Consider the following 20,576-nt stretch of genomic DNA (forward strand, 5'->3'; position numbering starts at 1 on the left):
AGAGAGGCACGGCCTCTCCCGTTGGCCGAGGACTGGCTTCGCGACAGAACAGCCTGGGAGGGGTGGAGTCAGGCCTCCCCGCCCCGCGCAGGCCCCGCCCACGACCCCGGCAGGGTCTGGAGTCGGCATCCGGAGGCCGCACGGGGGTGTCGGATTTCGCAAACATGGTAGCGCGGGGATTTGTATTGGGGCTGGTGCTGCCTTTAATCGTGCCGGCCGACGCAAGTGCAGGTGAGGCGGCCCGGCTCGGCCCGACCCCTGCCGGTCAGCCTGCGCGGGCTTTGAGATCCCGCGTCCTCTGCAGCGAACCCCGACCCTGGAGCCGGCCTTCTGACCCAGGCCTAGGCCGCAGGTGTCTGCTGCGCGGGAGTTCGGCCGGTCCGCTTCCTGATGGCGTCGTCCTGATGCCCTGGGTGGCGCACAGGGAGATTTGGGTGTATCTGAGTGGGGAGGCCCAAATGTCCCAGAACGAGGCCCTCGGGGTCTTTGAATAACCGCAGGGGAACTCGAAGGGAAGGGGGGTGAAGCTAGTTAGATGATATTTGGAAACAGGTGACTGAGTCATCCACAACATTTCCCTGCTGCCCCCTCAGTAGTACCCTTGGGGAGGGTTTGCTTCAAGCTTGGTTCCTTGGGGGAATTATATTTAACTAGTTTAAGTGGTGATTAGGTTTAAGAAATACAACCCCCTCACTAGCTCAGAATATTTAAGGCTTAGCTTTGATTTCTGGCGCAGCTTACAGATATCGGTGGTGGGATAATAGGCGTGGCATTGGGGAGGAGGGTGACTCACTTTGACTATTGTCCAGGGCGGATCCTGTCATTTAAATACCCCAGGCTGGACACTGAGAACCAGAAGGGGAAATCTGCCCGCTGATGCCAGTTAAAGTGATAATGCTGGACCTACTGTTTCCTTCACACCATTCAAATAGTGGGCCCCAAAGATCCCTGCTAAGAAATGGAAGTTGAAGTGAGAATGGGGACAGGGAGCAAAAAAATGACTTGCTCTACCTGAGAACTCAGAAGTACCCAGACAGACCAACTGCGGCCCAGCAGTAGGGTCTCAGGCTTTAACAAAAGTGTAGACCAGCAGCACTCTGCATAGAACTTTCTGACTCTTATCCCCATTCAGTGACCTTTGAGTCCAGCATATGAGAGGAGAGTAGGGCACTCTTTAATTCGTTTTTCTGTTAAAGACTGTTAGCTTTAATGCCAGTGCAGTATTCTGTCTTCACCTTTGGGTCTTATCGTTACATTACTTTCATTGACAATGACCGTATTTTTCATTAATGCTTTAAATTTACTTTCCTTCTTATGTGGTTGCATATCCTGACATCTTTCCTTGAAAGCGTTCCCGCTGTGCCCATGTTGACTGCGTAATATTTGAAATGTATAAAAATATATGAGCAATGAAACAAAATGAACACCCAAGGGTGTTGCACCCAACTTAAGAACTAGAACATTGCCAGGTTTATTGGGACTCCCTGGAGGTTCCTCTCCAGTGCATTCACAGAGACATCACCAGAGGTAACCTAACCACTGTCCTAATTTTGTCAGTCTACTTTTGATGACTACTTTTAACTTCCCCACAATGCTAATTCCTATTTTCTACTCCAGCACCTAAATGAAGGAAAAATTGAAGACCTAAAAAAAAAAAAAAAAATTCAAATGCTAAGTGTCTTGTGTTTGACAAAAGGAATGACTGACTAGTCCCGCCTCCTTTCCTATTCTCCTATTTTGTCCATTGCTCAATTCCTTGGTAATGTTCCACTGTCTACTCTTATCCGCTTGGAATGTGAGCTTTATAAGGGCAGAGGATATGACTTTTTTTTTTTTTTTTAATTTACCACTGCAGCGGTAATTTATAACTGCAGCGGAGTGGAAATTGTAGGAACTTTAGAATCTGGTGGCTTGGTTTCTAGTCCTGTCATAAACTACCTGTGTGATTTCAGGTCGGTCAAAGGAGTTGACTGTGTGCAGTATGCTTAGCACTGTGCCTGCCCCCAGTAAGCTCCCCAGTAAAACGTAGGCTCCCTGCTGCTGGCAAGGATTTTTGTCTGTTTCTTTTTTTTCTTTCTTTTTCTTACTGTTATATCCTCAGTGCTTAAAGTGGTGCCTGGCACACAGTGGGCATCAATAAATATTTGTCGAATTAATCAATTCATATGCAAGCTATTAACCACAATTCCCTAAGCTAGCCGGGTGTCAGTCTGTGGATCAGTGAATAACATGATTGTATGTCGGGGTGTGAAAGATCCTTTCTACCTCTAAAATTCTTTAACGCAGAATAGAGCCAGGCACAAGGAGGTCCAGTTAATGTGTGTTGCCGAAAACAGACGGACTTGGAAAGATGTGTCCCCAGCCTGGAGGACAATGGCTGCACTCAGAGAGCCCTTCATTTGCACAGGCTCGTGTGCAAGCGATAGCCAGTTTCCTTCTCTCCGCGCCCCCCCACCCTCACCCTCTCTCTGCTTAGCTCTTAGCCCTTTGGTTTCCAGTTTTTATTCCATATGAAGCACCTATCCAAGCCTAGGCCCTCCCACACATGTGCCTCTCCCCTTCCCTCCAGCGTGCTGCCAACCTGCTTATGCAATCATGGGGTGTTAGAGTCTCTTCTTAGAGCATTTTGCTTGTGGTGGTTGTGCATGTCCAGCCCATTATCCAACCTTCCGGATGGTCTTTGGTTGTCACGTCAGTTTTATGATGGGACTAAAACTCAGGAGCGGGGGGAGAGCAGAGGATGTTTGGCGACTGGGCTGTTTTTCGAAGCAGAGGGTAAACAGGCCACCAGGTCTGTGTAGCAGACCCCATTAGCTCTGCTGCCCTGTTAAGCGTAGCCTGAGGGGTCATCCTCATTTGTAGCTTCCAGGGAGAAAAGTGTCAACCTTGTTAGTTCTCATTCTCTTTCCTGCCTATCATTTTTGTTTAAAACCCTTAAAAAAAAATCTTAACTTTGTTAATTACTTTCTTCTAGGGATTTTAGTCTGTTTTGTTCAGACAAATTGGGACATAACTTAAGTTTTTTTTTTCCCTTGTTAAGTTTTGATGAGGAACTCGCTGCGATAATTTGGATAGATGCTTGTTATTAATAAAATACTTCAATATAGGCTGCATGTTAAAAATAGGAATGATCTCGTTAAAGTGAGTTCTTATTCAGTCTTGTTAGTGACTCCAGAATAGAATCTAGTTTCAAGTGCTCTCCCTCTTGTTCTTTTTATATAATTTAGCTTGTGAAATGGGTAAAATTGAGACGGAAGACCTTTGTTCTGACATTTTGACCTTCTATTTCATCTTAATTTATCTGTATTTACCTTAGAAGGAAGCAGCCATTGCAGATATTCGTAAATGCCTATTTAGGATTTTCAGTGGGTTGTCCAAAAAACCACAATAAGGGAAATTATTTGTGGGAAATCAACACTGGCAGGATGGAAAAGGGGAGATAGAGTGGGGGGAAACATTAGGGAAGGCTGTGTTGGAGAGAGGCAGGTGTCTTTATTCCCAGCAACAAGGAGTGGGCGTGGTAATGGAAAGTAGGGGAAGGAAGTGGCTTATTTTTCTCATAAATACCATCTGTGGGGTGTATAAGAGGAGCATGTTAGCAATTTGGGGCGAGAGAGTGAAGCGTCAGGGCCAAGCCAGAGGGCAAAGGCAGATCAAGAGCTCTGAGGGGGAGGAGGCTCGTGGCCTATTGTTTGCCCTAGGCTCTTTGAGTTTCCCTCTTATTGCATATGTTTGGCAACTGTTCTTGTTAAGTCGCTTACTTAATTAGGAGGACTAAGATCTAGTTTTAGAAGATGAAAAGGACTGGATATATCCAAATCATCCTGTATAAAGAACTTTATATTCCTTGCTCTTTAAGCAGGTTCAGTTGGTGATGAATCTCCAATGACGCTCTTCTAAGTGTTTGTTACATTTTTTAGATGTTGGTTTCCGCTTCGCCTCATACATCGGTGACTACATGGTGCTACAGAAGGAGCCTGCCGGGGCAGTGATCTGGGGCTATGGCATATCGGGAGCCACCGTGACCGTGAGTCTGTGGCAAGGTCAGGAAACCATCATGAAGAAAGTGACAAGTGTGAAAGGTAAGACCGCTGGTCCTCTGTTCAGCTTTTGTCTTCTTCTGCCACCTGCTGGATAATCTGAACACGAATGCTGAGGCTGCAGCTCAGATTGTCCCAGCCATCCATTTATTCAGCCATCCATAAAAGTTTGAGTATTTATCATGTGTTGGCCCCTGGGGGATACAAAGGAAATCAAGACAAAATCAAAGTCCCTGCCCTCCAGGGTCTCATGGAATAATGGGAACAGACACCAAGTCATAAGTGCAGCGTGATGAATACTGTGATGCAGATGTGTGTATATTGGGCGTCATGGGATGCAGAAGAGACGTCCAGCACGATTGGATGGCAAGAGACGGTCTCCGCAGAAGGTGCCATTTGAACTGAATCATAAATGAAGGAGAGGCGGTGTGGAGGAGTGCTGAAGAACCTGGGCTCTGGATTCACTGTCTGGCTTCAGGTTCTGACTCTCTCGCATTATGACTGTAGAACCGCAGGCATGTTATTTAATGTCTCTGCGTCACAATTTCCTGATTTGTAAAGTGGAGATAAGAATGATATTTAGGGGGCGCCTGGGTGGCTCAGTCATTAAGCGTCTGCCTTCGGCTTGGCGTGATCCCGGCGTTCTGGATCGAGCCCCACATCAGGCTCCTCTGCTGGGAAGCCTGCTTCTTCCTCTCCCACTCCCCCTGCTTGTGTTCCCTCTCTCGCTGGCTGTCTCTATCTCTGTCAAAAAAAAAAAAATGATATTTAGGATTATTCCAAGGGTTCCATGAATTAACACATGTAAATTACTTAGAACAGGGCCAGGCACACAGGAAGGACTGAATAAGTGTTAGCTGCCACTATTATTATTACTACTATTATCATTACTATTATTATTATTATATTTAGTCAGTTAAATATTTATCGAGTGCCTATGTGCCAGATACAGTGCTAGGAAGTGGTGATACAGTGACTAGTGAGGTAGATGTGGTCTCTCTCCTAAGGAAGCTTACAGATTAGGGGAGGAGACAGAAAAATGATGACAGGTGAGCACGTTGGGTGCCACAGTCTAGAAGGGCAGTGTGCTCTGGGAGTGCTTAGGAGAGAGAATTCACTTAGCCTAAGGTTTATCTTGAAAGATGAGTGGGGCAAACCAGGTAGGGCGAACAGCCTGGACAAAAGCATGGACGCACGAGTGAGCACGGATCCTTGGAGGAATGCCAAGCAGGTTGATTTGCTTGAACACTGGGGTATGTGACAGCTGGGGGACGATGGGGGAGAAGGTTGGAAGTGTAGGAAGGCTTGTCTGTCACTGCTAAGGAACGTATATTCTAGTTTGGATTGATGGATTTTAAGCAGCAGAATAACTCCATCAGATTTGTTTTTTAGAAAGATGACTCTGGCAGCACTGGGGGAAAGTGAATTGGAGATCAGTAAGAGAAGAGGTGGTGGGAACTGTTAGCCAGTTGTTGTGAGCCAGTTGTTATGAGATTCAGGCAATAGACAATGAAGGCCTGACCCAAGGTAGTGGCCGTGAGGACGTTCAAGAAGGTGAGAACCGGCAGGCTCCATGGGAAGACAGGACCTATAAAGGATTCTCTGTCTAGAAGAGATAAAGCCATGTAAGACAGCATGGGGAGGAGCATGGCTGGAAGTTACTGGAGGCAGGAGGCCACAGTGAGGGCTGGGTCAAGTGGAGACTGGATCAGATCTCGGTTAGAGGTAGCGATACAGCTATGGAGTGTTGAAGGTGAGAGACAGGTAAGGAGGCTACTCTGGGGAGCACTGGGGAGAATGTGGGAGTTGGTGGTTTGAGCTGTGACTTGAATATATATACGACCAGGAAATTCTTTTGGCCCTTGAAAACAAAGATTGCCTAATCAGTTCTGTCAATGTCCAGTTCAGAGTGATCCAGACCCTGGTACAGGCTCTTTGTAATTCATTTCCAGTCAACAAACATTTTTAAATACTATGTACCAGTTAAAAGGGAAGCTTAAGCTGATTAAGAAGTTGTTCTCTGTTAGATTTAAATGCTGCTGGTGACCTGTAGAATAAACTGAAAATGAATTCAATTCAAGAGATGAGCAGTGCTTTCTTTTTATGTTGTATCTATCTCAGAAATTAACAGCACAGAGTGTAAATACTGGTAATCTCAGTAAATGATGTTGATTTAGAAATCCAAAGAACCGCTGTCGTTTAAATACAATAAATAGGATTTCCTTGGTGCCAATCATTAGCAAACCAATAAATATTTAGGAGACAGAGACTACATAGTACTCTAACCGTAGATACAGAAGATATATATATATACATACACACATATGTATGCGTGTGTGTATATGTGTATATATATACATATATATACTTTATATATGTTTATTAGGCTTTCCACATTTGCTTGGTACTAAAGAAAGGTATTTATTTTATGTAGATCCATAAACCTATTTATAGGGGCATCTTGCTCTGTTCTGCCCGTATATATAGCAGTTCAGATTTTTAAAAATGTTCTTATGCATTGTTTTTAGTTTTTTTCTCCCTTCATGGCTATTGTAGGACCAATATTTGGAATAGCCAGAAATGAGGCAGGAGGGTAGGTAGTGACAGCAAGGCATAAAAGGTAATAGTTAGCGGTGAGCCTCTCTTTTCCTTCATGGTGGTAGTAAACTTGCTCACTTGTCTTGAGTTCAATCCTATAAACATCAATCGAGGGCTTATTGTATATAAAACACTGAAACCCTAAAAAATACAAAGAAGAATACAAGTCGTGCCCATCCTCCAGGAACGCACTCTCTCATGCTATCCTCTCACATTTGGTACTTTTGGTTCAAGTAATACTTCGTCGCTTTACTGCAAAGTGATGTGTCTTTTGGAGTGAAAATATCCAGCAGCAACTTAAGGAACCAACAGATTCATGGACTGTTGATGGTAATTTCACAGGGAAAGGGGTGGTTGCTATTGGGGACAGTGAGGGTAGGTCTATTTAGTAGCCTCTCCATATTTGCTAGGTAGAGAAGAAAGGTCTGTATTTTTTGTAGATCTATAAACCTACCGATAGGGGCGTCTTGCTCTGTCCTGCACAGGAAGCAAAACGGATAAAATGTTACTTGCAGTAAAGGAGGTAGACATGTAGGGAATTTTATAGGGCAGCAAAGAAAATGTTTCTCAAAGGAGACACTACAGGGTACATTGGAGGGTTGATTTCTATCTAAATTTTGATGAGGACTCTGGGATTTTCAGCTAGACTACCTCAATTTGTCACTCTGTCTCTGTTAATATTTAGCTTATTACCTACAGTCAATCCCCTGGGTGCCCACACAAAATGGAATTAATAGCATGAAGGTTTTTGTCCAGCAGACTGACACTCAAGCTTTGGGAAAATTAAAACTTGAGGGAAGATTGGGAATATGGGTCAGGTACTGGGCCTGTTCAAACCATGTTGTCAAATGATGCATGATGATTCTTTCAGACACAAGGAATAACGTGCGGGAGGATAGGGTGTATCCTTTCACTCTGATACACATGGGGGATGTGTGGGGGGTGGTCAAATCAGTGTATGTCTGGGTTTGTCATCATGACTGAGGTAAGTAAAGATATTTTCTTTAATTTAGAAAATTCTAAAAAGCTTAAACCCCTTAGGGAAGCGAAAAGCTCCTGGTTGCAGTGTTAGCATGAATACCCCTTTCCTATGCTACATAAGAAATTACCACAAACTTAGGTTCTTACAAGAACACATTTTTATCATGACACGGTTTCTAGAGATCTGAAGCCTGGGCCATCACTCAGCTGGGTTCTCTGCTCAGGGTCTCATACGACTGAAATCAGGTGTTGGCTGGGCTGTGTTCTCATCTGGAAGCTTGACTAGGGAATGATCCACTTCAAGCTCCTGTAGGTTGTGGGCAGATTCAGTTCCTTATGCCTGTAGCATTTGTGGAAGCATCTGTGCTGCTTCCAGTCTCTGATCTCGAGACCTTCTTTATTTTAAAGCACTCACCTTATTAGGTCAGGCCCACCCGAGGAAATCTCCCTTTTTATTGATTAGGAACTTTAATTCCATCTGCAAAACTCCTTTATCTTTTCCATGTAATGCAACCTAATCACAAGAATGACATTTCCCCCCCATGCCATTTTCTGTTGGTTGGAAGCAAATCACAGATTCTGCCTGCATTTGAGGGGAGGGGACTATATAGGGGTGTGACTTCTGGGGGGTCACTGTCAGGTGTGTCTGCCATAGCATGCTGTCACTTAAACAACTTGCATGAACAGTTTTATTGCTAGAAAAATATTCGAGCTTTTTTTTTTCTTTTTACATTCATATTTGGTGGGGGTAGAGATGAACTTTATACAGAATAAATGCTGGTTGTCAAGGGGCAGTTTGGGCGCTAAGACCTCCCTGTTGCTTCCACAAATCATTGAATGATTTGCAGCCGGTAAAAGCCAAGGTTTTTGTGGGGGAAGAAGCAAACAGGGCTGCTTCTCCCAGCTCTAGGCTTTTCCTTTTGGGAAGGGAAAGGTCATGGATAATTTTCCTTTTTCTCTTGGCATCTGAGATTTGGCACAATAACCTGAAAAATAATTAACATCTGATGTGAATAGCAAAAAGGAAAAAAAAGCATGAAAGCACCTTATGACTAATCACGTCTTTAGACAAATTCCTTTGATTTTTTTTTCCCTTTGATGATTTGTTATTCTGGTTTTGAGGTGGGGGAGAGAAAAAAACGAAGAGAGTTCTTTACTTAAGTCCTTGGCCGGAGTATGAAGAGAAGAGGGACAGGACGAAATAGGTGAGATAGGCTCACCACTGGACACGGAGACGCAAAGCCCCAATCAGGTTGCATGGCTTTCTTGTTGGTGTAACTCAGGGCTGGGGTTTACTCTCTGCCGTTTACTTGATGGAGTGCCTGGCACACGGTAGGCACTCGAAGACTCTATAATGAAGGAAGGACATGAATCTCACCCGATGCAAGAAGAGAGAATGTGAGGAAGCAGAGATTTGAATGCAACAAAAATGAGAACTTACGGAAACCTGGGCCTGGATTGGTAAGAGAGGTGGTAAGATGGCAGGTGAGGAGGTCCCGGAAGAAGGAACCAGAGCGGCCGTTGCTCAGAAAGCCCATCAGGATCAGCAGAAGGCCAGCTGCTGGTGAGCTTCCCACTCTTCGTAGTCGGTGACTCAGTTTTATTGTTTGGATTCAACCCAATGGACTTGGTGGGTCAGCACAGTTTCTAACAACTGTAAGTGGATTTCGTCATCCTGTGGTGAGCTCCACTCGAACCAGCTGGTCCTGAACTGCCAGCCGAGGACCAGTCTGCTCTCCTTGGGAAACAGGGTGACTTTTGTCTTTGTCATCCCATCCTTGCCTTTAGTCTAAGAAGCAGACTTCACGGGGGTTGCTCTCCTTTGTGTACACTTGACAGGGGAGGGAATCCTCATTGTTTTAAACGAACTGTTTCTGAGTTAGTTTGACCCCTAGTCAGCTCTCTGCGGTGGATCTGGTTTCCCCTGCGCTCCCGGGCAGGCTACTTTTCCTAGCCCTCATTATTGTGTCAGAGTTTATTTTTCTTTAATCAAGTGGGAGAGGAAAACTGCTTGAAACTAAGAGAACTTGAGGAGTAGGGCAGAGGAAGTTCTCCAAGGTCTTTGAGGGAGTTGAGAGTTTTCCTCAGGAGAGCAGTTCTCGGGACTAAGGCTCAGGTCTGGATCCCTGGTTCTCTTCAGACTATTTGGGTGCTAAAGGGAGCTCATCCTCTGCTGTACTGGGACGGTGTTGCTGTCTCTTGTCCGAATGTCTCCCCTGCCCCTTATTTGTCTTTTTGTTGCTGGGCAGCAGAACGTTCCAGAAGCTCTGGTGAAGGCCATTTTCTTCACCAGCCATATTGCGTGATTGAGGCTAAGTGTAAATGTCTAATAAACAACAGCGAGTAGGAATAAATTGTAGAGTAGTAGAAAGCTAAAAAAAGTCCTGCCTAAGTTTTTTGACCTCCTCATCAATAAATGAGTAATGCTGGTGGCAGAAGGACAGAGCTTTAGGAAGATATGTCAGTGCAAGAAGCCTGGAAAGACCTTGGCAAGACTGTAGTTGGGACAGATTGGAGTGTCTGCCGGCTCAGAAGCATGAGCCATACGGAGCGCGTCACACCTGTGCGACACAGTCTGTGCTAACTGCCCACTGTTGCCAAAACAGTGCTTCTTCTGCTTTAGGGGCATTATACATTTAATATGTTGACGTCTGGCTATTGGTGGTGTAAAAACAATAGTGCGCGTTTGGATCTGGCTGTCATTGACCTCTAAGGGACGGGAGCAGCCATCTCAGACGGTTGCACTTTTGAGAGGAGCAAGCGTGCACGCTTTCACTGATGCCCTGAGGCATTTGGACATTTTCCCCAAGACCCTGAGCAATCCTGTGTGGTTTGAGCTTTCACAAATCTCCTGTCGTGTGTCTGGACTTCTCACGCTCCTGCTTAGCTTTTGCCGATTGGGAAGAACTCAGCAGAGTGTCTAACACATAGTAGGCGCTTGGATAGTATTTTTATCATGATTATTTTTTTACAGGTTGCTGTAATAACTTCAGGGTGCTCAATTTCCAGTTCTTACCATTCTTACCCTTTGAATTCACATTGGTCTGATGGGCACAAATCAGACATTATTTTGTATTCTTTGGCAGTGTGCCAAGAATATTTATTCTAAAATAATCATATCTGTTTTCTTTATTTTTCTCACTCACATTTCTTCAACTTTGTTCATGTTGTTTGGTTCTCCAAGGCATAATTTTGCCATTTTGAAGATATTTTCCCTAAGTTTCTGAGTATGATGTTGGCAGTGGTGGTGGTATGAGTGGGTGAGAGGTAGGAAGGTGGTAGGGGGGTGGTTCCTAAGGAATATGCTATGAATTTCTGGAAATAGGGTCTTGGATAGCTTTTTCATCTCCCTAATTGAGTCCGAAAACCTTGAGTCTGGTAAATAACTCTGAAAATAAATAATTGGGCATGTCTAAATATCTTCTTCACAGAGAAATTAATTGTAAGCTCCTACTGCTTCTTTATATGTCAGTTCCTCTGCTCACCTGTGAGTCTGGAGAACCCAGACCCAATGATAGCATTAATCCTTGGAAGCAACATGGGGAGTGGGTGGGAGGGTTGATGACAAGGATGACACCATCAAGTAAGGGGAAGTTCCAGATTGTAAATGATTTTCTCTAACGGGTGTTCACATTTGATTAGATAATTACAAATTAGTTTGGGGCACTGTGTAAATCTATTACATTATGATTCTATTAATATTGACAGTTGGATAGTATAATAAGAATTTCTATCTTATGTTTTTTTTTTTAATTAAACTCCCTGAATTTTAATCTCAGAATGTTTTTGTCTGTTCTCATTTAGGATTATAACTGGGTAATTTATTTTTCCTGTAAATGCTTCAGTTACAAGGGAGGAGGGATTGGTACAGATTAAGGATGGAAATGCTGCTGATTTTGTTATTTCTATTGCTTGTGTGAAATTTGGCCAGTCTTCATATCTTTGAATTCAGTTCATCACAATGGCTGGGTTTAGCCACAAATGAATATGATACATGGCAGGATTGGGCTTTAATTTCATTTTAATTGATTGATTAATTCCTTGGAGCCTCTTAACGATTTCAGCACACTCTAACAGCTGGATGGTGGTACTGGATCCTATGAAGCCGGGTGGACCTTACGAGGTGATGGCACAACAGACTTTCGGGAGAACGAACATCACCCTGAGAGTTCATGATGTCTTATTTGGAGATGTCTGGCTTTGCAGTGGGCAAAGTAACATGCAGATGACAGTTTCACAGGTAATTTGCAGGAGGTTCAGCGTTAATAAATAATGTTGATGATGATGAAGAAGAAAAAGAAGGAGGAAGAAGGGGGCAAGAAGGAAGTAGAAACCTTCTTTTTAACCGGGAGCCAAGATCTGTTCTAAGTGTTTGGCATGTAATAATTAATTTGATTTAACAACCTTATCAGAAGAATACCATTCATCTCACAGATGAGGACACTGGCCCACAGAGGTTAAATTACCTGCTTTGGTCACCCAGTTAATAGGGGAGCCAGGATATGAACAGGTAATGTGACTTCAGAGCCTGCTTTCTTAATCACGCCGAGCGCACTGTAAGGGTGCGGGGTGCTCTTTTCTCCCCTTCCTGAGCTAAAGGCAGAAGCTGGAGTATCTGTTGGTGAGGGAGATTTCGTATCAAGTGGAAGACAAAGTAGATTACTCTTCCTTTTGATAGGTTTCAGAAGATGAGCTCCTGGAGAGAGCCTAGGAAATCAAAACAATTAGATTTTGTTTTAAGCTATGCATGTAATGGAATACATGTCTTTTGTTGTCATGGAGATTTAACAAATTGAGACTGAATGTTGGCTTTGCCTTTTACCAGTTGTATGACTTGGAGCAAATCACTGTTTCTGAGACTTTGTTTTGAAAATGTGCTTTTTAAAACAATCGTGGTTAAAATGAATATACCATCATATTTATCATTTTAACCATTGCTAAGTGTACGACTCAGTGGCATTGAATATATTCACAGTCTTGTGTGTATCTGTCACTACTGTCTATACTCATCCCCAACATAAACTCTGTACCCACTAAACAATAACTCTTCCTTATCCCCTTCCAGCCCCTGGTAACCTCTGTTCTGCTTTCTGTCTACGAATTTGCCTATTCTTGGTACCTCAGTTTTCAGTGTATATGTCTCTTACCTCCTTGGCTAGATTTATTCCTACGTATTCAGTTCTTTTATTTATTTTTTATTATTTTTTCTACATAGAAAACCCATCCCTCCCTCTCTCCCTCTCTCCCTTCCTTCCTTCCTTCCTTCCTTCCTTCCTTCCTTCCTTCCTTCCTTCCTTCCTTCCTTCCTTCCTTTGATGCTATTGTAAATGGAATCATGCAGTCTTTGTCCTTCTGTGTCTGACTTATTTTACTAAGCATAATGTTTTCAAGGTCTATCCATGTTGTAGCATATATCGAAACTTTGTCCCTTTTTATGCCACGCTTTCTTTCTCCATTCTTCTGTTGATGGACGCTTGGGTGGTTTCTGTCGTTTGGCTATTGTGAATGATGCTGCTATGAACATCGCTCTACAGATATCTGTTCCAGTCCCTGCTTTCAGTTCTTTTGGATATATCCCTATGAGTGAAATTGCTGGATCATCTGTTAGTTCTATGTTTAACTTTTGAGGAACCACCATTTCTCCACAGTGCCTTTACTATTTTATGTTCCTACCAACAATCTGCAAAGGTTTCAGTTTCTTTAACATGTGTTACTTTCCAGTTTTTTTTAATTAAAAAAATTTGTAATTATAGCCATGCTAGTAGATATGAAGTGGTATTTCATTGTGGTTCTGATTTGCATGTCCCTAGTGATTAATGATGTTGAGTGTTACTTGATGCACTTATTGGCTGCTTATATATCTTCTTTGGAGAAATGTCTATTTAAGTTCTTTGCCCATTTTTCAATTGGGTTGTTTGTTGTTGAATTGTAGGAATTATTCGTATATTCTAGATATTAATCACTTTTCAGATATTTGATTCACAAATATTTTCCCATTCTGTAGGTTGTCATTTCCCTTTCTTGAGACTGACATTTGATGCATGGAAGTTCTTAATTTTGGTGAAGTCTAGTTTATTAATTTTTTGTTGTCTATGCTTTGGTGTCATATTGATGAAATTGTTGCCAAATCCAGTGTCACAAAGGTTTTCCCCAATGTTGTCTTCTAAGAATTCTATACTTTTAGGTCTTTGATCCATATTTTTGAGTCAATTTTTATATATGGTATAGGGTGAAGGTCTAACTTCACTCTTTTACAAGTGAATATCCAGTTCTCCCAGCATCATTTGTTGAAGACTGTCCTTTCCCCATTGAACTCTTGGAATTCCAACTGACCATATATGTGAGGGTTTGTTTCTGGGCTTCCTCTTTTATTCCATTGATCTATAGGTCTGTGCTTATGCCAGTACCATACTGTTTTAAATACTGTAGCTTTGTAGTAGGTTTCAAAGTTGGGAAGTATAAATCTTCCAACTGTATTCTTCTTTTTCAAGATTGTTTTGGCTATTCAGGGTCCCTTGCAGTTCTCTATGAATGTGAGGATATACTTTTCCATTTCCATGAAAAAAGCCGTTGGAATTTTGATAGATACTGTGTTGAATCTGTAGATTGCTTTTTGTTTGTTTATTTATTTATTTATTTATTTATTTATTTATTTATATTTTTTAAAATAATTTTTTATTATGTCAGTCACCATACAGTATATCCTTAGCTTTTGAGGTAGTGTTCCATGATTCATTATTTGCACGTAACACCCAGTGCTCCATGCAATATTTGGCCTCCTTAATACCCATCACCGGCCTATGCCAGTCCTCCTTCCCCCTCCCCTCTGAAGCCCTCAGTTTGTTTCCCAGAGTCCACAGTCTCTCATGGTTCATTCCCCCTTCTGTTTACCCCCCCTTCATTCTTCCCTTCCTTCTCCTACTGATATTCCTGCTATTTCTTATGTTCCATAAATGAGTGAAACCATATGATAATTGTGTTTCTCTGCTTGACTTATTTCACTTAGCATAATCTCCTCCAGTCCCGTCCATGTTGCTGCAAATGGTGGGTAATTGTTCTTTCTGATAGCTGAGTAATATTCCATTGTATATATGGACCACAGCTTCTTAACCCAGTCATCTGTTGAAGGGCATCTCGGCTCCTTCCACAATTTAGCTATTGTGGACAATGCTGCTATGAACATTGGGGTGCATATGGCCCTTCTCTTCACTACGTCTGTATCTTTGGAGTAAATACCCAGTAGTGCAATTGCTGGATCATAGTGTAGCTCAATTTTTAACTTTTTAAGGGACCTCCACACTGTTTTCCAAAGTTGTAGATTGTTTTGAGTGATATTGACATTTTAATGGTGTTAAGCCTTCTTAATATGAAGGGATGTTCTCCCATTAATTTAGATCTTTAATTTTTTTTCAGCAATGTTTTATAGTTTTCAGTGTACACATCTCTTACTTCCTTTGCTAGATTTATTCCTAAGTATTTAATTCTTTTTGATACTATTATAAATGAAATTTCTTTCTTAATTTCCTCATAAGACTGCTCATTGCTGGTGTATAGAAACAAGTGATTTTTGCATGTTGGTCTTGTACCCTGAAACTTTGCTGAATTAGTTTATTAGTTCTGGTAGCTTGCTTGTGGATTTTTTTGGGTTTTCTAATATAGGAGCACATCATCTGTGGATAGAGATAGTTTTACCTATTTGGATGCCTTTTATTTCTTTTTTCTCGTCTAATAGCTCTGGCTAGAACTTCTAGTACAATATTGATTAGTAGTGGTGAAAACAGACATTCTCGTCTCGTCCTGGTTTTAGGGGGAAAGCTTTCACACTTTTACTACTGAGTGTGATGTTACTTATGGGTTTTTCATAAATGCCTTTTATCATATTGAGGAATTTTCCCTCTATTTCTAGTTGTCTGAAAGGTTTTCTTTTTTATCACGAAAGTATGTTGAATTTTATTAAATGTCTGAGACTTAGTTTTCATGACTATACTACAATAGTGATTATATCTGACCTAACTAATTTACAGGGCCATTACAAAGATTAAATTATTGCGTTTGTTTCTAAAATGTTGTTATAAATTGAAAACTGCTGTCTAAAAATAAGATGTCACTATTTTTTTATACTAAAAGGTATAAAAAATTTCAAGCACACACAGAAGAGACTTATACACACCTATATACCCATCACTTAGATAGACAGTTGTTAATATTTTGCCATATTTTGTTTATTTGTGTGTGTGTGTGTGTGTGTGTGTGTGTGAACTATCTCAAGGTAACTGTAGACATTTTGATATTTCAATTAGGCCTCATATATGAAATTGTGATATATATTCATATATCAAATTACTATGTTTAGTTATGTTTTTTTCTTTGCACAGAAAGAAGAAGTAATAGGCCAGTGATGATTATTTTTGCTCAACTTTCTCATAGCCTAGCATTTCTTTTGTTGGCCTCAATTCTTCTTTCTCTGTTTCAGTCATGGTCTTTGAAGATTAACCGTTCTTAAATTTTGAGACCTCGCATCTTTTCTCCTTTATTATAAGTATATAGAGGCTTCACTAGGCTCTCTTTACCCTGAATGTCGGGTGGAAGAGCACTGTGTAGGCTCCCAAGGAGGGATGGGGCACATAGAGTACATGGACGATCAAGTGGGACAGAACAAGGGGGTGCTGATTTGCCAATATGTTGGTCAGTGATGAAATTCACTTTGAAGAGTTCTCGCCTTCGTTGCTATTAGAGAATAGGGCCCCTCTGATGAACTACGAGTGAGGTCTCTTAAGTAAAGCTGGATAAAAAGGACACTGGAAAAAGTTGCCAGGGGAAGCACGCCTCTTAGTTTGAATGGTACTCTAGCAAGGCGGCCGTGGTAGCGCTAAGCCTTGGTGCTGTATGTCTTCAGTGCTCAGTTTTCTTTTTAAAATCAGCTCTACTTTCCAGATTAAACCCCAAAACAGTCTAGAATAAAGAGGTTGGATTTCTGGATAGGGTGTGGTAGGGTTAGTGCTTTGGGCCTCAGGCCTGTCATTGCTTCGTTTGTTTGGTGGAAGCTGTCTGACTTGAAAATAAAAGTAAGGGAGACCGTTGTGGTTTCATTTAAATAGGAATCAGGGCTGGACAGTGTATTAACAAGTTCATAGACATCTTGAAACTATATCTGCTTCAGATTTGCTGAAAGAGGAGTAAAGATTTTTTGTGCAGGATCAGAACTTCAGAGAAATTAGTCTGACTTAAGTTCTTTGACACATTTGAAACTGGGACTGATTTTCTTTGCTTATCTGTATGTTCTGATTTTTCTATAATGAGCATGAGATAACTATAATTTTTAAAAGAAAGCTATAAAAACAGGAAACCGATATTGACTTAACTAATCTCTTAAGTATTTATCGAAGGCACAGTTTACAATAAAGAGTCATGTTATATAAACAGGAATCTTAGGAATGAATTCTTTAATTTGCATTATGTATTGGCACAGATGTGTTCTGCATACTTTATTCCCTTTAATTGGCTAAGAACTTGAAAACACTATTGTCTTCCCAGCTCTTCCTCTAAAACTTAATTTCTTCTCAAGTTGATTTTTTTGTCCTGCCTTTCGCTCATCATCTACTTCTCCGTTTTTGAGAAATACTTAAATCTGAGATTTAAAAATCTCTATGATGACATTATGATCTCAGTTCATTTATCTTAAAAGAAAATTATAAAATTGGGTCCTTCCACATACTTTATAATTTCTTGTTTTGCCTCTATTGCTTCTACCCGATTGCTTTTTTACCTTTTTTGTTTGTTGATCAATTACTAAATAGTGCTACTAGAAAGATCCTACTCTGGACATATCTACTTCAATTTTTATTAGTTTGGTAATTCAGAATCTAAATTCTTGCATTTATGTCTTCATAACGGGTATCTGATTTACTCTTGCTTCCTGCCCTGCTTAAATATATGGACACCTTTGAATTTAAATGTTTATTAAGGTGAACTTTAACTGGCCTCCCCTTTTGCACCAGTGAATGGAAGCAAAATTGAAGTTTTATATCTTGAAAGAAAGCCTGGTTTTGTGTAGAAGTGGGATTGCTGCTAACTCACTAAGGAAAACAGTACTTTCCTTAATGTTTTAATTGTAGTTCCCTGTTTGCACTGAAAGGCGTGGACCAGATGTATTTGTATCTATACAGTCAGGTTCTCAATAGCAGCCTATGCCAGGGGATCTCATCCCATTTTCTGTCAAGCTGAATCAGATTTTGATATTGTTAAGAGTGAACACATTCTCTCTGCCTAGAATTTACTCTTACGCTTCTTCTGTATTAGACTTAGGCTACAAGCTCTGACATATAGGGAGATAGAAAAAAGATTCCCTCTGACACAGCCAAGTGTTAATTTTTTTTATTTTTTTGTTTTAAATCATGCACTTAGTTTGCAACACAGCATTTTAGGTGCTGACAGTATCCAAAGCCAAGTTTTCCTGTCTCTTAACACACTGTAGAACTTTATTTTTTGATCAGAAGGATGCTTCTATATGACTCCTCCTTTATTCCTTTTGCTCCTTTTCCTCTAAAGACTCCCAACACAGACGCACAGTACACACACACACACGTACACACATGTACACACACATGCACACACGTACACACACGATGTCTTTCGCTTCTCTTTGCCCCCCTCCACGTGACTTTTCTGAGGAGGTAAGATTTCTACTATAACCTACCACTCTTCACATTCAAATGAAGGAAATGGCAGATTGTATGCCCATCTTGTTGTTAGGGTAAAGTGGAATTTTAAGATTGAGTGTTATTTATAACGCTGAGTGAGATGTGTATAAATGGAGAAAAGTCTAAATGTTCATCTGTCGCCTCCTAAGTCAGGGTAGGTCTTAAGACTTGGATATTTCTAGTTAGGCTCAGAAGAAGATGGCCACTGTTAGACAGGAAAGCCAGTTTTCAATATCTTGGCAATCCCCACATTCCTACTTTATACGTAGAGAAGTCAAAATCCAGAAGAAAAGGGCTGGTACCATATTACAATAAAAGATTCATGGGAGTTATGATGGCTGGCTTATTTATAGTTATTCCCTCAACTTTAAAACTGCTCTATTATACTGTGATAGAAGGGGCTATAACTTACAGAATCCAAATTCTTTTAAGTCAAGTTTCCCCGTGTCCCTTGCACACACACACACACACACACACACACATACACACATACTCTCACACAGATGCCTTGCTCCCTCATGCAGACCCCATGCCAGGATTCTCTGAGGAAATAGATTCTTGACGTTTCTTCATTAATTCAAGAATGTGGCATAAAGGTTACAAAATGAACACCGGGGAGCAGCTGCTTTGATGGTGAACTGCGGGTCCCTTGAGAGCCAGTGCTCCTCCCTCTCAGCCGAGGCAGCCTTAATGACTTCAGATACCTTGGTATTCATTTACATCCTCATTTAAATACTTGGTAGAAAAATAATTACACTGAGGTGTTTGATGAGATGAAATTTGATCTCAGCAGATGGAGGAAGGCTTCCCCTTTCATCAGCAGGGAAACCAAGTGTCATTTAAATGAAAATCTTCCTGAAATCTCTTTATTCCTAAATTTGCTGTCAATATCCCTGAGGAAATGCTTCCATCAAGAAGGCTTGCTGATATTGGGAAGGGGTACCAATTTCAGAAGTAATTGTCATCAGGAGAGCAAGAATCCCCCCCCCCCTTTTTTAACACGCGCTGTGGCTTTGGCGTTTTGGTTTGACATAGTACACAAACGGGAGTTTGAAAATGGAAGTTTTTCCCAGCCAGGGTTTGGGATCCAGTTCCGTGTGCTTGCTGATACAGGAAGATGCCAGCCCCCCACCCCGCCCTGACCCTGGCGGCTTTGCGCCTGTCTGCAGCGGTCTACGCGACAAGTAGCTGGTTCGCCCATCCCGCCTCCCCTCGCTGGCATCTCGCTGCGAGGAGGCCCTCGAGTTCCCAGGCAGTGCGGAAGCTAGTGTGGGTGGAGGGATGGAAGGCAGTTTCATCCCCCGTTTCCATGGCAGCACCGTACGATCCTCAGTGCTTGGAGCAGAGCTGATTTCAAGGGAGGTGACTTTTTACAGGTACTTGCTGCTGGAAAATACTTTTCCTGCCAGAACAGACTGTGAGCGCTTGAGCCTGTTTTGACTCTACTGTTTATTTTGCAGTCCGCTTGCCAGGCAAGACTCTGAACAAAACAGGTCTGGATTTCCTATGGAATTTTCCCGAGACCGTCTGTAATCTCTGTCCTGCTGGCGGGAAGACCGGCCACCCTGACCGGCTAGAGCTGCTGTTACCCCAGGGCATTTCAGGCTGTGGCTCCCTGGGAGAGCCCGTGAGACCGGTCTTTGGCAGCCGGCTGCCTTAGTGGCACTGCAGGCTCCGTGGCAGGTCAAGAGGCGATTGCAAGGGCAGCCCCTTTCAATGACATGCCGTGCGGGGGCGCTGTGGCGGCCCGCGGTTTCTCTCCTGCTGTGGGCTGGGGCGCCAGCTGGAGTCTCTGCAGCCAGCGGCCAGTGGAAGGTCTCCCAGCCTCCTGTGCCTCTGGCCGTGGCAGAAACCTGTCTGTTGTTGCCTGAGGCCCATGAGAACTGTGCTTCCTGATGCTCCTTAGCCCTTTGTTTTGGGAAAACCAGACTAGTCCAGGGGGGTGGAGAGAAGCCAAGAAAAAAAACACACACAGATGACAATCCAAAACAATATATTTACAATACGATCTTTGCAAAATAATAATAAAGAAAACGTAGCTAGAAAATCAGGATGGAAGGAAATAGCACTGTTGTGGAAACTCCTAGAGGACTGACGGACAAAGAAGCTACTCGGTAGAACTTGTTCTCGTCCAGAAGGGCTCCAAGCCATTTGCTGTCCTGCTCTTGGCACCTTGGTGAGGTTTCGTAAAGGGACTTGGGAAAAGGTGATGTCTTTGCATGGACACTTTTCTTTGCTTCCTCAGGACTGCTCTCAG

At 42.2% G+C, this 20,576-nt stretch overlaps 1 protein-coding gene across 1 annotated transcript in view; it reads left to right on the plus strand.

Annotated features, from left to right (window-relative positions):
• The first annotated feature begins 72 nt into the window (after nt 1-72).
• The window catches only part of SIAE (sialic acid acetylesterase), a 37,786-nt gene continuing 17,282 nt past the window's right edge, over nt 73-20,576 (plus strand). The window contains exons 1-3 of the mRNA XM_045798033.2: nt 73-231; nt 3,921-4,082; nt 11,684-11,859. Of these exons, the coding sequence (XP_045653989.2) occupies nt 165-231; nt 3,921-4,082; nt 11,684-11,859 (405 nt within the window). The 5' untranslated portion in view covers nt 73-164. The remainder of the gene's footprint in view (nt 232-3,920; nt 4,083-11,683; nt 11,860-20,576) is intronic.

The sequence above is a fragment of the Ursus americanus genome, chromosome 16 (assembly GCF_024610735.1).
Source record: "Ursus americanus isolate L20-20 chromosome 16, mUrsAme1.1.p, whole genome shotgun sequence".
In the NCBI taxonomy this organism is placed as follows: Eukaryota; Metazoa; Chordata; class Mammalia; order Carnivora; family Ursidae; genus Ursus; species Ursus americanus.